This window comes from Neolamprologus brichardi, chromosome 9 (assembly GCF_056152115.1).
Source record: "Neolamprologus brichardi isolate AB-2024 chromosome 9, ASM5615211v1, whole genome shotgun sequence".
Lineage (NCBI taxonomy): Eukaryota > Metazoa > Chordata > Actinopteri > Cichliformes > Cichlidae > Neolamprologus > Neolamprologus brichardi.
In genome coordinates, this window is record NC_142112.1 from 18592347 (window position 1) to 18609326 (window position 16980).

At 41.9% G+C, this 16980-nt stretch overlaps 1 protein-coding gene across 4 annotated transcripts; it reads right to left on the reverse strand.

The window, feature by feature from the left end:
* Positions 1-1432: 1432 nt before the first annotated feature.
* Positions 1433-15557, reverse strand: tfap2a (transcription factor AP-2 alpha). Of its 4 annotated transcripts, none has more exons than XM_035909467.2 (7): positions 15423-15557; positions 10505-10924; positions 9258-9309; positions 7350-7575; positions 6424-6542; positions 4554-4695; positions 1433-3187 (listed from the first exon to the last, which is right to left on the reverse strand). In XM_035909467.2, exons 1-7 carry the CDS (start codon positions 15453-15455, stop codon positions 2899-2901), a joined length of 1281 nt encoding a protein of 426 aa, XP_035765360.1. In that variant the 5' UTR covers positions 15456-15557; the 3' UTR covers positions 1433-2898. The 4 variants fall into 4 exon arrangements, with proteins under 4 accessions (XP_035765360.1, XP_006794786.1, XP_087702186.1 ...); XM_006794723.2 differs by lacking the exon at positions 15423-15557 and adding an exon at positions 13565-13820; XM_087846060.1 differs by lacking the exon at positions 15423-15557 and adding an exon at positions 12334-12648.
* Between the last annotated feature and the right edge of the window lie 1423 nt (positions 15558-16980).

Sequence of the window (16980 nt, forward strand, 5' to 3'; positions counted from 1 at the left end):
TTCATTCAGCCCGGCCCCGATAAATTTATTAAATAACATTAGCATTAATGACACACGCGAGGGGCTTCCTTTTCGCTAATGCCAATGAATGCCGTTTTAATACGATTGTTTTCCCCTTAAAGTGACTATTTATGCTAGTCCCCCTCCTCACATCCACCACCTCACATCCACCATAGCAGGAGCAGCCGGGTAGTCTCTCTCCTTTATGAGTGAGCTATTGTGCCTGAGGACAGGATCCCACACACAATCTGAGGACTGAGCCAACAAAAACAGGGCCTGACAGACAATGCCTCGCTTCACCTGCTCCAGCACTGTGCATCGCAATTATGCCAAGGACATGTACAGTTAGGCTTCATTCACCCTCCTGCAAAACAACTGCCTCAGAATTAAACTGAGGCCCGAAAATCATGCAGATAATAAATACGACTGCCGAGGAGACCGGGGAGAAGAGAAAGAGGGGAAGGAGGGGAAGGGTGGGATGGGAGAAGGGTGGGGTGTGGGGTGCCATATCTCCCAGTGTTACAATATTTTAAACTGCATGGTTACCAGACAGTGAAATGGGGAAAAGCAAGAAACAATACGAGAATGCATATATCACCAGACTGATTCACGCCGCAGACGAGATTGATTCGGAACTATAGGTGCCAGGCCATCAGCACACAATCAAACGCAGCTTAAATGTTATGCAATGGGCCGCTCTGCGCAGCTCATGCAACAACAACACAAAAAAAAGAAAGAAAAGGGGGGGGGGGGGGAAGCCTAGCGCCAGATTTGCCATCACAAAGTACGAAAATAAATACATAAATAAATAAATACAAATTTAAAAATGGCCACATTTCCAGAACCACAGCCACAAAATCAGGCGAAATTGTAGTTTAGAGCTGGAGACTCGTTGTTAAAAAGTGGAAAAAAGTGTTACGGTTATGCCACGGAATAGACACATGTGAAAATAAATAAATACAAATCCACCACACTGAGCTCTCTGATTGTTCATTGATTACACTGGGAGGCGAAACAACATAACAAATATTTGATGCGTGTCTTTGAATAAAGATCCGGCACAGAATCAACGAAGAAGAGCCAAATATAGCCTATAACAACAAAACATTGCACACCAGGCCTATATACATCTCAGAGGGTTTTAGCTGGAGGGGTGGCGCTGCACACTTCAAACGCGAATATATCCATTGTTGTGAGCCATTTGGCCTGCATAAGATCCTGTGCTCTGAACTAGGGAGTTTAAAGTAAGAATTTTTTTTATTATACTTGAGGGAAACAGTGAGTTCAGCTGCTTATTGCAAGGAGCAATCGTCAGGGGAGACTTAAACTCAATTACTGTAGCCGTTCAGAATAGGGGGGAAAATACCAAGACAAAAAAATCGTGAAGAAGAAAAAAAAACACCCGGGTATATCAAGCAGTGAATAAAAAATTAAAAGATATTAATAAAATCGAGATGAAGCGTATCAAATATTTATTTTTTTCTGGGCAACAAAGGACTATAATACATTGACAGGCATAGGAACTATTGCCAGCACAGGTCTATACAATACAGCTAAAACCGCCTCCAATTTTCGGACATTATCGGACATAACAAGATATCAGGTGGTCCCCAAAAAAAATGTTTTTGAATGTCTTCGAACATTGAAAAAAAGACAATATTCCATTTATTGCTTTTATGCTGCTTCAAGGAGAGAACAAGAGGTGGGAACGTATTTCTGATTGGCACAACACATAAAAGCTCGTATAAAAACGAAAAATAGAAACACACACGCGCACACACACACAAGAACATTTCTCCTCGGGGGTGGGGTGGGGGTGGGGGGCTCACTTATGCTCTGTCTGAAATAAAATTTAAAGAAAAAAACTGAATAAGGATGATATATAGAGAGAAAATTGGAAGTTTATTTCTATTAAATTTGTTCACTTGCTTCAATGTCGCCTCAACATGCTACAAGAGGGCTGAGTTGAAATATCCCAGAGAAATGAAAAATTACCCCAAACTTCTGTTTTTCTAAGAACCATAAAATCACATGAAGAACTAACCGAATATTCAAACCCACTAAAACAGGAGGCACCAGATAAATAAAAAAAAAGAAGTTTCAACAGACGCACCATATTTACAATTCCCATTAAATTACACATAAATAAATATATACATACATGAACACTGATTCCCTTATATAACCGTGAATCGTGTTGAAATTCAAAAAAGTTCAAGTTGGTCGCTTGGACAGAGAGAGAGAGAGAGAGTGAGAGAGAGAGACAGAGTCTACAACTGAAGTCATGGCATGGAGATCTGTGGGATTTCTCGTTGTTTTTCAAGTTTACTATTCACAATACTGATAAGAATTCGTCCTCTTTTAGCTTCTTCTTCTTTTTTTCTTTGTCACAATCGTAAAATTGAGATATAGAGGGGTCGCTGGATTTCAGTCCATCCGTTGCAGCTCATAAAAAATAAGGGGAGTACATAAAAAGTCCTCTGGGTGAGGCAATACAGCTTTTCCTCGCCCTGGAGCTGTTCCTCTGCAGCTTTTTTCTCCTCTTTTCTTTCTTTTTTTTATTTTTTAAATAACATTTCATATGGTTCAGGTGATGGAAGAAGATTCTTGCGACTTTTCTTTTTTTTTCCCTCCCCCTGCTCCTGAATCCAAAGTGGGATGTAAAAACAAAACAAAACAAAAACAAAAAAACATGTAAAACCGCGCAAGATCAGGAAGTGGCACGTTTAACTTTATCAATAATATTTATAAGGTATTTATAATATTTATATTGGATGGTTGGGGGCAGAGGGGCGCCGGGGCGGAAGGGTGTGGGGTCGGTGCAGAAGAAGGGCCCCTGCGTGGGGGGGCCGGTTTGGCCCTCGGTGAAGATGGGATGGAGAGAGAGAGAAAAAAAGATCACTTTCTGTGCTTCTCGTCTTTGTCTCCGCCTTTAGTGCCGTTATCTGAGTGACTGTTGGGGTTGTTGTTGAGGTACATTTTGTCCATGGCTTTGATAGCCTCGGTCAAATAGTTCTGCAGGGCCGTGATGGCCGCGCACAGTGCAGGGGTTCCGAAACCGTGCGAAATTAGACTGAAGTGGGTCAAACAGCTTTGAATTCCCGGTTCAAGAATGGGCTGTGGCCGCGAGTTTCCCAACGGCGAGCGGTCCTGGGACAGCAGGTCTGTGAACTCTTTGCAGACTTGCCTAAAATCAGAGAGACAGGAGGTGTCAATGGCCGAGACAGAAAATCCCTGCATGCAAATTTAATGTTCCAATAATACAAGAAAAAGAGGCTAAATTCAAATGGACACACTGCAAAACGAAATGCCCCCGCGGGAGTGCTGGGTTGTAAATCCTAAACTTCCTTAAAGCGAGTCAAAAGTATCCGGCTGGAGCTTAAAAGAGAAACTTATTTCATCACATTCTCATATCTGCGTGGAAAAATTTGTTGTGTGAGCCCGTGTTTCCTTCGCTTCGTTTCCAAAAATAACATTTGGGGAAAGAAAATGTCCTGGAGCTACAAACAGGTGACAGTTAATCTCTTAGCTGCAATATTTTACTTTAAAATATAAATAATCATTTTAAAAAATCATAACACACGAGCCAACTACACAAGGAAAGATCTGCAAATATAATGAACTTCTTCTTCTTCTTTTTTTTCTTTTTTTGCAGCGTCAACTCTGAACTTTAGTCGCTGATTATCAAACAGGAAAGACAAAGAAATGAAAAAAAAGAAAGAAATTCCTGCTTTCATCCTTTTATTTTCATCATTTAAAACCAACGATTTAGCAATATATGACATTAAATTATTAAATACATATATTCCTTTTAGGGGGGCTCCAGCATTAAGGGTGGATTAACACAGATACACTCACCATATCATGCCACTTGTATATTAACATTTTAAAAAAAAGCCTATAATAAGCAGTTATGGCTAACAGCTGTTTGATTATAGCAGCCTATCATCAATATTAAATGCTGCCTCTGCTTTTCTTTGCCCTGTAAGGACTTCCCATGTTTTAGTTAATGCATAAACACCAACAGTGTGCTGGATGAAAACCAGCTATGTGTCAGTGTCACTGAAATCTCACAGTAAACAAAATGTTGCTGCGCGAGTGGATGAGGCGAAAGGCCCATATTGAACAGCGCTATATTTAGCAAGCCTTGTAATTATAATTTATGATATCATATAGAGGCACCTGCTTAAATAATAATAATAATAAAGGAAAACAAGGAAGTGAATTAAGTCTATAATTAAAACAGGTGAGAAGCGTGAGAAGTTTATTAATTAATTAATTATTGATTAATTGTTACTCGGTAACACTAGCCCGATATGTATGAGGCAAACGCGTTGTTTATTTATTTTGTTTATTATTTTTTTATTTATCATGGTCACGTGTCTGACGTAGCGTACTGTAATTAAAAAATAGAAAATAAAATAATGCAAAATAAAATATTCAACCTGTGAAAACTGTGTAAAAAAAAAAAGCAGCACTTCGATCAAATTCTGTGCTGGCACAGAGCGGCATGCATTTGGTGTGACATGGTGAAATGTGATAATAGCACTTACTTCGTGGCCAATAGCATGTTTTTTCTTTGGACTTGTTCGTTTGGGTCGGAATGCTGACGGTTTACATATTCAGCTACTGCCTTGGCTGGAAACTCGGTCTCGCATACATAACCGAAATCCCTGGCAAGATGCACCGCTTCGCCTGAGAACGAAAAGAAATGAGGTTGAATGTGTTTGCCCATAAAGCATGGTTACATCAAGCATAGACAAGTTCACACTCTCTGCCCGAACACAGCGTCCAGTCTGTGCGTTCTGACGGCAGGGTTAAGGCACCTGTGCGTTCCCAACAGCGTCAGTGATGATGCTGCTGCTGATGACGACATCATAATAATAATACTAATAATCATAATAATCATAATGATAATGAAGCTGGCCCTGCGAGCTGTCAGTGCACCCCGTCTTTCCGTCACACCGTGGGAACCCTTAAGAGATGGAGGAGAACCTTTAAGTGGAGGTGAAGTATAGACGGAGCGTCATGCTCGACACCATGTCATTGATTACCAATGCCTGCGCATTATTGAAAGTCCAGCACATCACAGCAATTTTAAAAGGCTACACCTAAATCTCACTTTGCCTTTGCAAACTTCACTTATGAGACTTTCTGCTTTAATTCCGTCCCAAGCTCGCCTCTCTTGTTGGTGGATTTTTTTTTTCTTTCCAAGTCTTTGGTTTTAATTTCCTGAAGCAGTTGAGTTTTTACTGCGGGGCTTCCTGCCCATAAGCCTCTGCTCCGGAAGAACGCATGCGCCAATTAGCATCAAAGCTCAAGTCCGGTAAGCTATTTTCCATAAAATGGAGCGGATCGTAAACAATGACAGCACAGAAAACCCACTGTCCCTTCAATAAATAACCGGCTGTCTCAGTCCCCCCCACCCTTCTCTGTCATCCACCACCCCAACCCCCCACGTGCCACCACCCTCTTATTACCCACAATCAAACATTTCTCCAGGCTCATTACAATACAGCACCAAATTTCTACGAAACACAATGAATATTGCATTCGGTGCTCCTCTGCAATAATGATTAACGGGGACCAATGAAGCATCGCAGGCTTTCACCTTTGGAAACCAGCAGCACACCAAATACCACTGCACTGAATAATAAGGTTCAACTCTGCTAGCAGAATGGATTTATCCAGTCGCGCAAAAGGCATATTTTCTGCGCACAATAATTGACTAATTTATTTTGTAATAGGCCCAAAACATATAGCTCCCAATAGGTCAGCGCCACGCCATTTGCATGCAATAAAAATTCCACCGAAAGCCAAAGCATGGCAAGCTATTAACGAAAGAATTAAGTCACCATTAAAAATCAGCTCTGTACTGTTATATCCAGACTATATTAACGTTTGAAACAATGCAGGGTTAATAAATCAATCGACTTCTCATCCATGAGGTGAAACAGCTCAGCGGTGCCCAATAAACAAGCAGCACTCAATAATTAACTGGACTTCAACACAAATTAATCCAGTGTATAAACTAGGCCAGCCGTGGACCTGCAAGTGTGCTCCTGAAAGCGAAGGCCAACGCTGCAAAGCCACTAGAATTACCAGCACCATTCTCACTATATATACATATATGTGTGTGTGTGTGTGTGTGTGTGTGTGTGTGTGTGTGTGTGTGTGTGTGTGTGTGTGTGTGTGTTTCTCTTCTCACACACACTCGCAGACATACACACACACACATCCTTCATGCTTTATTACTTGCGAGGCAAAGTCGGTCCACATTACACGGATGAGCGCATATGCTGATTTCCAACACAGAGAAAGAAAGAAAGAAAGAGAGAGAGGAGAGAAAAAAACCTAGTTTGCAAGCACCTGGTATCGCGGGAGCAACAAGAGTGGGAACGTGATTTACGGTATCCGACTTACCTTCGACTAGTGACGTCAACAAGGTTACGTTGGCTGCCTTGCGTCTGCCCGCAGGTAGATTCAAACCGATTTTATCCAGCTTCTCCCTTAAGCTTCTTCCTCCGTTCTTAGACTTGGCCCTGTGACAGTAACACAAAGCAGAAACTCACTGTAGTGTTGCTCATGTGGAGGAATTTGTATAAGGGAGACTAATATATGAGCAAAAATATTTTCTTTGAATATATATATATATATATATATATATATATATATATATATATATTCAAACAGACATATAAAGGTAATGATTAATGCATAACTATTAATGATTAGCTGTGTATATGTTTTGGCTAATATAACAGTGGATGTGATTTAAAGACGTGAGCTTCACCCTCCTCCACATATCTGATAGCTACAAACAATAAATAATACTAAAGGAGCCCCCTCCGCCTTTTATTTCTACCAGCAAATACTGTACAAACTGAATAAATAAAGTCCTACTTAATAGGCAGCGCTATTACTGGCTGTGTGTCTGCAGCACTTCTGTAGACAGTTCACTGGAGACCAATGTTTTCATGTGTAATGCCTTCAGTGGGCCTATAGAGCGGAGCTTGAAACAGACTAGGCCTACATTAATTTGGGAGAGAGAGAAAGAGAGAGAGAAAGAGAGAGAGATACCCAGTACGCTTGGGAAGTTGATATGGAATTTAACAGACCCCCCTGCTTTAAATGCAGGAGCTAGGTGTCATGGTTGGTCGATTTTAATTATTCTTGGTACAGAGGAGAGAGAGAGAGAGAATGGGAAAGCAAGAGCGAAAGGGAGAGATGCACGCTCACTGAAAGAAATGATTGGAGTAGAGCGAGTTTCATACGCACGCGCACAAACCCACAGGTAAAGAGGGAGTAGAGAGAGGAGATTTTTTTTTCAGGCTCCCAGTCAAACTCACCTCCTCAGCACCCCGCCCAGCAGAGAGGCGTTGAGGCACTCGGGCGGCGAGAGGCGTCTCTGCACCTCTGCCACCGTGACCTTGTACTTTGATGTGGAGCTGAGAAGGGACAGGCGACCCGGAACTGAGCAGAACACCTCGTTGGGGTTAACCACCCCTCCGAAAAGACCGTCCTTATTTACTGGGATTGCGGAGACGTTGTTGTTCTTGGATAAAGACACTGGACCTATAGCCAGGGAGGAAGAGAGGGAGAGAGAGAGGGATGGCGGGATGGAGAGAAGGAAGGAGGGAGGGATTGCGGGGTGAGAGAGAGAGAGAGAGAGAGAGACCGTGCTCAGTGAATTTCATGCAATGCAGAGCCTTAACTAAATGAGAAGGGGGGTGGAGGTTAGGCCCCGGAATTGGAGTTTAGCACAACATGTGTACATGTTCGGTAAGACTGGCAAATAATAATAATAATAATAATAATAATAATAATAATAATAATAATAATATATTGCAGAATCAGTAAAATCAGCACTGAGACCTGATTTCCGTTCAAATATACCTGCCTGAAAGCCAGAATACTTCCGCTCGTCTGTGCTCTTTTTTTATTATTATTATTATTATTATTATTACTTTAAAAAAAAAAAACACCACTCAATGACATTATGTAGACAAGTATGCAGCAGACAATGAGAAATAAAAGGATGTGTGCGCCCTAAACAGCATCTCCGCACAAAGCAACCATACCAACCGAGAGATTCTGTAAAGTCTACCTATTTTGACATATCCTGGGTATCCAGCAAAACACCGTACCCGGTGTGTGATTTCACACTGGGTGGGGGGGATAGTGGGTTAGGGGTGTGTGTGTATGTGGAGGGGGGGCTCAGCAGTGCTGGGCTTTACACCGTTTTGGTGTGCAGTAACCGGAGACAAAGGGGACTGTGCGCCTTTGGATAGATCACTTGTGACATTAATGGCTCAAGGGAGCCTAATAGAGACAATAGGAGTTAAACGAACTCTTGAGATTACTAATATAAGAAGCCAATTATCATGTTGATCTGCAGATAGACAGACTAAAAAAGAAAGAATGTTTAAAAAGATTTTTTTTTTTTTTTTTTTTTTAAATGAAAGAAAGAAAGAGGTAAAAAACGAAAAAAGGAAGGGAAGAAATGGGAAGCAAAATCACTCCATATCTTATCCAGCGAGTTCTAATTTGACCTGACAAAACGTTTTTAAACATGGCCACGAAAAGAATGGGACTTCCTCGTGTTGTGTCAAGTAATACAATTCACTGAATTTTAACAGCAAATAAACACGACGGACTGAAGCAGCAGCAGCACAATCCAACAACCTTCACCAAAGTAGCCTAAATATATATTTAAACAATCGCATTTCACCATATTAAACATCCAGCCAAGTGATTTTATTTCTTTCCCAAGCCTAGTTTTGATTCCCCTCGCTGAATGACAGACTATCATCCTACACACAGCAGGCCTGTGCTCCATCCAGCGGTACCAACTCCCATTTTAGATTTGACCACGCTACGTGATTGCAGCTATTGGCTTCCTGAAGTGCCAGGATCGTCTATGAGGCCTGTATCTTTGACCATCAATAGCACGCGGGCCTACAAAGCCCACCAGCTCTACTCATCTCCCCGCTGCGCTGAAACGCTGACAGTAAATTCCATCAGCGAGGGGGAAAAAAAAGGTGCAGCCAGTTTGACGCACTTGGAAACCATGTAATGAAAAATAGGCTACTGCGTATTAGGATCAGTCAGGCATTACCGCATTGCATCGAGCTCTCTCGAGCAGAATAGTGAATGGCGTTTGTGCGTGTGTATGTATGCGAGTGTGTGCGTGTTGCTTAGTGGTGTGCAGCTTGAAGAAACATGCATGGTACTGTATCTCGGAGGAAATTGCTTACCTTTTTTAATTACAGTCTGGTCGGGGATGTGAATTCCTTGATCCTCAACAGGCTATGACACAAATGCAAAAAAAAGTATACGTTTAAGCACAAAGGCAGGAAAGAGAAGGAAAAACCTAATAACGTCAGCCTCGGTCCTGCGTACGTAAACGCACCTCAGGATGCGGTGCAGGAACAAAGCCTGACACAATTAGCAGCCAGAATCACCCAACATGGAGGCTCCCGAGGCCCCATACCTGTTATTATTGTCCATGTGTGTTTTCGACCGGTTACACTGATTAGATGACAAACGCAGACTTAAATAACGAAGCTGTGTCGCCCCATAATCCTGACCTAATTTCGCCCTCAGATTGGCTGTACTCACAAGGAAACTTCTAATCTAGATTGGATAGTAATTACGGCGGCGCTGCCTATTAAAGGCCTATGAACTAATTAGCGAATTATTGGTGTTTGTTTCTGATTTTTTGGTGTAATGTTCTTATTATAAATGGAGTTTATTGATAAATTTAAAAGCTCGTCCATCACAGACCTTCAGTAAAACGTCTGCCTGAGCTCCGTGCAGCAAAGTAAAATTCTCTTGTTAATGTGCATGCAGTGCACTCTCATGTTATTGTTCTCAAATAAGCGTCGGCTTCATTTATTTTATTTTATTTTAAACAGAGAAATTAAATAAAAATCAAACCACACGAAAAAAAATTACTCGTGAAAATAGAGATATCTATTATTTTCATGTATTTCATGCCTTTTTACTATCAGATGTCGAACAAAAGCCATGTGTCGACGAACAGCATTATAAATGTTTTTTGAAAATATATTTCATGACAGAAATAAATTGCAAATCAGTGCTGCTTTGTCTTAAACCACCTTGACGATACTGAAAAAAAATCCACGCATTTATTTGTTTTGTATATTTGCTATTTTAAGAGCTACAATGAGCTCCCCGAACCTAATTTACTGCGTGTCAGTCGTGTTTTGTATCAGCTAATATTAATACGATAAACATGATACAGTTACAGCACTGCTATGACTAGTACCTGATTTCTTAACAGACAGAACCAATTTCATTATTTATTTAAATAAAACACACACCCTCATTCTTACGGATAATAGCGGGTTGGCACCCGTGGTGCTCGAACTCTTAATGACAGCATTATTCCTTTTCTTTCTTACATTTTTTTTCTTTCTATTTTCATTACTTAAATGGAGTAATTCCACAGAAAGAGAAAGCCAGGTAAACGCTGCCTCACCTGCACGTCTTCTAAAGATTGGTGTATTCCATGGATAGGGATAGAGTCCGACAGTCCCGTATCGATGCCGTGGCCGGATGGCAGGAGCACTTCCCTGCGATACTCCCGGCACAACTGGTGGGGCAGGCTGCGGTGCTGATGCAGCAGGCCGCTCTCCTGACCCTGCCTCTGGCCCGGCCAGCCCGGGTGCTGTGGCTGCGGTTGGGCGTGCAGGGAGTTGAGGGAGTATGGGTCGTTGACGTGCGAGTAAGGGTCCTGAGACTGCGGGTAGATGGGCTGGTAGGGTGGGGGAAAGTACGGGGGCTGGAAGTCCGAGTTCGGTGTGTGGGAGAGCGGAGGGGCGCTCGTGTAGGGACTCTGGCCCACGCTGCCCAGCTGAGGTAGCCTGGCTGTCCCATTGCTGGTGCCGTCGTGACGATCCTGGCAGGTAAGGAAAGAAAGAAAAGTGCGTTTTAGCCTGAATACGTTCAAAATAAAAATAAAGGACGCCGTCATAAATTAGCGAAACGTCCGTCTACATTTTTACATGTGAATGCTCTGCGGGCATTATCAAATATGCCCCTGAGTGGATGACACGAATTAGCTCAAGTGTGGAATCTGTGTTGAATTATTCCAGTTAATTGGGGAAAGGGATTTTTTTTAAACAACAAAAAAACAACAACACCCACAACACATCCGCAAAGTTTTGGGAATTGAAAATAACCTGACAGCACATGAGCAAAATAAATAATAATTTTAAAAAATCCAGAAAATGAAACGGCATTAAATAGGAAAGTCCTGACATTTTTTTTAAAATTGTTATCTGCAGGACGCTCCGCTGATATTTCAAGCATGCACGCTTTGGGAAAAAAAAAAAAAAAGTATTAAAAAAAGAAAAGAAAAAAAAATCTCGTAGGCAGACAAGCAGAGAAAGAAAGTATCAGATAGTGGGAGACTCCAGCAACTTACCATCGGGGAAAAACTGTGCACTAACATCTGTAAGGATTTTTGGTGGCACTCAATAATAATAAAAAATGATTATTATAGTAATCAGTTCACAAAAACACGGAGTCTTTGGGGGGCGGGGGGAAAGAGCAAAAGGAATTAACCAGCAAAACCCAAAAAAGAAAAAAGAAAAAAAAAAGAACAAGGCCCTCGAAAAAACTCTTCTCTCCTGCAAAGATCACGATGGCCCCGGCGATCAGATATGTGCCTCGGTAGCAGGACGATAATCCATCAGAAATAAATTGTTAGATCCCAGCTGCCCTTCATTTGCTTCTAACAATGCAGATATTCGGCGGTGCTGGCCGATCGAGGTTGAAAAGTTTCTCTTGGTAAACCCTCTTTTCCCCCCTGTTCTCCGGGCTTCTATCACAGTGCTACCGTCCCTTCGCTCGAGCTCATATTAGCCCCCAAAAAAGAGCCGCTTCTTCGTCTCCCTCTCGGACTCCTACCAGAACGCATTCATTACAATTAATACCACAGGAATACTTAATAACAAGGAAAGAATAGACGGAAATCTGGCGTGAAGCGGAGGACGCAACTCAAGGCAGGAGTCTGCGCTTAAATGACGTCCATTGAAAGGAGGAATCAGTATATCTAATCAGAGATGGGGAGAGAGAGAGGGGGAGTGAGAGAGAAAGAGGGAGTGAGAGAGTGTGCGGAGAGAGGCACACACAAAAAGAGGGACATTCACCTCGTCTGACGAATCAGAGAGAGAGGGAGGAGGAGGAGGGGGGCATTTTAAAAGAGTCCCAGGCCAAAGCGCAAAAGTGAAAGAAAGACAGGAATGGGAAGGGAGGTGGACCACAGACAGGAATGAAGAAGCCAGGGAAGGAAACAATGTGCACCTCTGAACTGGGTGAAAATCCAGCAGACGACGCTATGGGCATTCCAGCCGGCTCATTTCTACCGCTTGTCCCTTTGTTTTCCACCTCAGACTCCGACAGCGAGCTGTCCTCCATGGTTCTCTCTCACTCTCTCTCTCTCTCTCTCTCTGCCTCTCCCGTCTCCGCCGAATTAATCCACCGATCCGTCCTCGACTCCAAAAAACGCCAGAGTCACGCCGACTTTAACTTTAACGTTGACCCGGAAAGATGGAGCAAAATAAAATTCCCACAGTGTGAGACAGGGCCGCTGGATCCTGCGCTCTGTAACTTTTGCGCGCGGCTTGAAATAGCTCCACTCCCCTTCCTGCCTAATCATGCACTTTAAAATTACGAAACAGCACTTACTGGGGCCTCGGCTGGACCGCGACTGCAAATGTTATTTATCTGTTTATGTATTTCTTGTTTTTGCCTCGATACCAGCGGAGGAAACGAACCGTTTGTCTGTAAATTAAAAGAATCCATTTAACACGACCGCGGAGGTGCCACTTTCTTTCTTTCTGTTTTTTTGCTTTCTTGCTCCCGTCCTTCTCTATCCTCACAGGACGCGGGCGAAAACACGTCCGACTGGCTTCTCCACTCCTTAAACAAGCCACCGGTATTACTGCCAAACTTCGTCTGTGTCCACAACAACAACAATCACTCAGTGTATGCACTTCACACATACACGCACACGCAGAATTTAACGGCTTCTGCAGTGATAGAAAATCCTGAAGAGTCCAAGAGCTTGTAACTGAAGCGCAAAATGAACCAGGCAGTGCCAGCACTCACAATATAATTTTTTTAATTTAATGCATGGTAAGTGTATATTAATGCTTTAATGTTTTCACGTGCAATATAATTTTTTAGTCATATTTATTTTATTTTTAATGTAAGTTTTAAATTGGAAAATGCTGTGATTTTTATGCAGCCAGGCGATATTAAAAACAACTTTCTATTATTATTATTACTATTATTATTATTATTATTATTATTATTATTAGTATTATTAGTATTATTATTATTATTTAACAAAAGCCATAAGATGCAGTCTATTCATCTTGCAGTTAAATATGTTCTCTAACAGCTGTCAAAAGAATCTCACAGCTGGATCAAAACAATTTTAAAAAGCAGCCATAAAATAATTACTGAATGTTTAAAAAATAATAATAATATAACAACAACAAATTTAGTAAATTAAAAACGAGCCTCTTACCTCGCAGTCTTCATATTTAATGTTATCAGTTAATTTCCAGAGCATTTTCATGGGTTGTTGAGGTGGATATTGAGTATAGGTATCGCCTTAGTCTTGTTTTCACTCAGTGAATTGTGCTCCCCGCTCAGAAAAACTACTTTTATTGAAGCTGTGGGTTGGTTGTCTGTCTTGCGCTCTGAGGTCTCCCTCTAATGGTGGAAGTGAAGGGCTGGATCAGCTCTGTAATAACACTGGCACCGGGCCTCATTAGCATATCAACAGCCGTTTGATTCCCCCCATCTGCTCACACAACACCAATGGACAGCATTACAGGTAAAGACTAAAAAAGCAACAAGATGCTACACACTGTTATTATTTCTACTGTTCAATGAGGTGTGTGTGGTTTTTTTTATTGAGAGGAAGGGAGGGTACGGTCATGCATGGGGACCTGCTTGCACCTGGGACACTTTCTACAATCATTTTGATTTCATATTTGGGAGGATGGAAAAGTGCACATCCTAAAGAATCCTCCAGAAATTGTAAATTTTTAACAAATTGTCAAATATATTTTTCTGTGACTTTTTTTGTCTAAACTGAACTCCCTTCTATCCACCTCTTGATAACTTTAAATTTGATGTAAAAAAAAAACAGCCCATCACACACACCGTGGGGCCAACCCTGATTTTTTTTTTTCTGCAAAGAAAACAAACAAAAAAAAAACCTCCCAAAGTGTTATTTTAATCCTATTGAGACCTCGAGAGGCCATTCTTTCAGTGTGATGTTAAAAAGGGTGAGTTATTCAAAGCTGCTCTACAGGTCCACTGGCTACCTGTAAGGTTGGCAGGGCTTGTGAGGGAGTTGAGGAAGGGGGAGGGAGGTGGGGTTGGTGTCAATAATTAACACAACAACGTGGCTTTGTTTCATTTGAATGAGCGGCTGGGGGAGCCTGGCTCTGTCCTGTCGCCGGTTGAGCCTTCACCTCACCAGGTCGTGGGTGAGCAGACAGGTCCACGGCGCTTTAAGGCGTTGTCCCCCTTTAAAAGCCTGTTTGGTATTTTTGGTGGGACGGAGACCCCCCCCCCCCCCCCCCCCCACCACCACCACCACCACCACCACCACTTTTTTTTTTTTTTTGTAACAAACAGTTGTTATTAATGAACGTGGAGAGGCTGTCAACGACAGCAATGCATCCGTGCAAAAGAGACCTGGCCTGCTCGCCTGAAACTGGAGTGTTTCTCTTCCACCAAAGACCTCAGGTCTTGTCTTAAATCCCCAACGCATCCACAAGCCGAGGCCATACTTTTGAGTCAAGCCCAGATCGTTGTTTAAAAATGAGACTGTACAGAAAGTCCACTGTGACATGCTCACGCCATGCAAAATTGGAACAGCTGCAAAGCACATGAAAAGTTTATCATTGTTATTCTTTGTTTTTGTTTTTTCTACTTGAAAGCTTAACTACATGGTTCGAGCACGGGCTGTGTTTTCTAATCGCTCCACCTCTAACAAAGCACCTCAGGTCTGTTTCCATACATGTCTAACTTATGATGAAACAAATGTGGATTTCACAGTGTGTCTGAAACGCGCACGATGTCCTTGCAACAAACGATCCATACCTTCAGACATTCAGAATAAAAACAACAACAACAAGAAAAATATGGTTAATTCCACATTTCAGGCTATAGCTCTCCGCAAAAGACTCCAAAGTATCTCCAGTGTGATCAAATCCAGGAGCCTCTACAGAACTGTGCCGCCTCTCTTTACAGGATTTCATAGCGTCCATGCAGCCTCATCCAACAAGTCGATACTTTGACTGTTTTTATGTATTTTCCCCCACCCTTTTTGCAGCCGTTTTCTTTTTCTTAAGGTAAACAATACATACCTGCCATTCCATCATTTTGCCCATAATTGACATTCTTTATCCTCTGCTTCCTTTGGCGGTTTGTTTTGGTCCGATCCGACGGCGCGTCTATTTCATTAAGCCTTCGTTCGCAAAAGTAAACCTTTACCTGGGCCGGAATCGCTTCACCTGGCCATATGTGGAGCCACCTGGCGACGCATGCGCACTGCTCCGGGTGTGGACCAGAGAGTGGCGAGCACCTGGGAAGAAAAAAGAAACAGCTTGTCTGTGTCTGTGTGTTGAATAGGTCTGAGCTGTCACAGTTAATTAATTTTTAAAACAACAGCGTTCACAAGTGACGAGCTGAAAGTATGGATATTATTTAGGTTATTTAACGTGATTGATGCAGACACAACACACCCCAACAAATACAAACATCTGTAATAATATATTTTTAAAGATCAGTTTTGAATAAAAATGTCCATTTCATGTTTTGACAAAAAAAAAGAGGATTTTATATGATTTTTCATCAAATAATAATTTGGTTTATTGTGCGTACAAACAGTGTGATTAACTAAGATGTGCTTTTTAAAATAATAATAGTAATAAAGGCTCCATATGAGAAAATACGGGAAACTGCTTGGGACAAAGCGAATATAAATATATATATAATTATAAAGGTTATATTTGTCTTCACCTGGCATAAAACTAAAAAGGACATATCTGTTAACCTTTCCGTTCCTTTTCTTCTCTGATTTGTCTTGCTTGGTAGAAAACATGAATTGTCAGTGCAAATGAAACTGTGTCAAGTTAAAAAACTTGAAGGTTAACTGCCAACATCATTACACAGAAAGCTACCATACTATTGTGAGAGTCATTATTTATTTATCCACTGTTTATTTCTAATACATACTTATGTAGACCCCTCGGGCCAAGAGCGAATGAGCAACACCCCCCCCCCCCCCCCCCCAATCCCCTCCCTCCCCCTCCCCGTGGTACACACGCACACACGAGAAACGCGCACACACGCACACAGAAAGCGGAGCAACACGTGCGCTGACGTGGGTGACAATGGCCAAATCTTTTGTCCAAAACCCCTTTCTCCTCTTTGAAGTAATACGCATCACACACATATACACACACACACGTAGGCAAACTGGCTGCTATGGACGCAGTCGCGGGGGCACTTTGCTGGCAGATAGCGTCATTGATCTACCTTTCACTATATCATATCACACACATAAAGACAGCGTGTTATAAGCGTTAAGTGTAACACTGGTGCTGGTGGACAAACTTTTAACGGGGGAAGAAAAAATACAATTAATTTTGCTTTAACCCGATTTTTGTTTTTTGTTTTTTGTATTTTTCTAAATTGCAAAATTCCACACGGAGACTATAGATTTTTGTGGCGTTAATATTTTAAACGAGCCTTCATGTTTGACTTCAAAGGCGAACACATTTTAACTGCACACACAATACCTGCAGCTATATAGACCTTACCAGGCCTGGACAAAGGAGAGGAAGGTGGGGAGGGGGAATCAGAAATATTGTTTGGGGCTCTGCGCAAGGGAGGAGTGAAGTTTTAAAGCAGAGCTGTCTG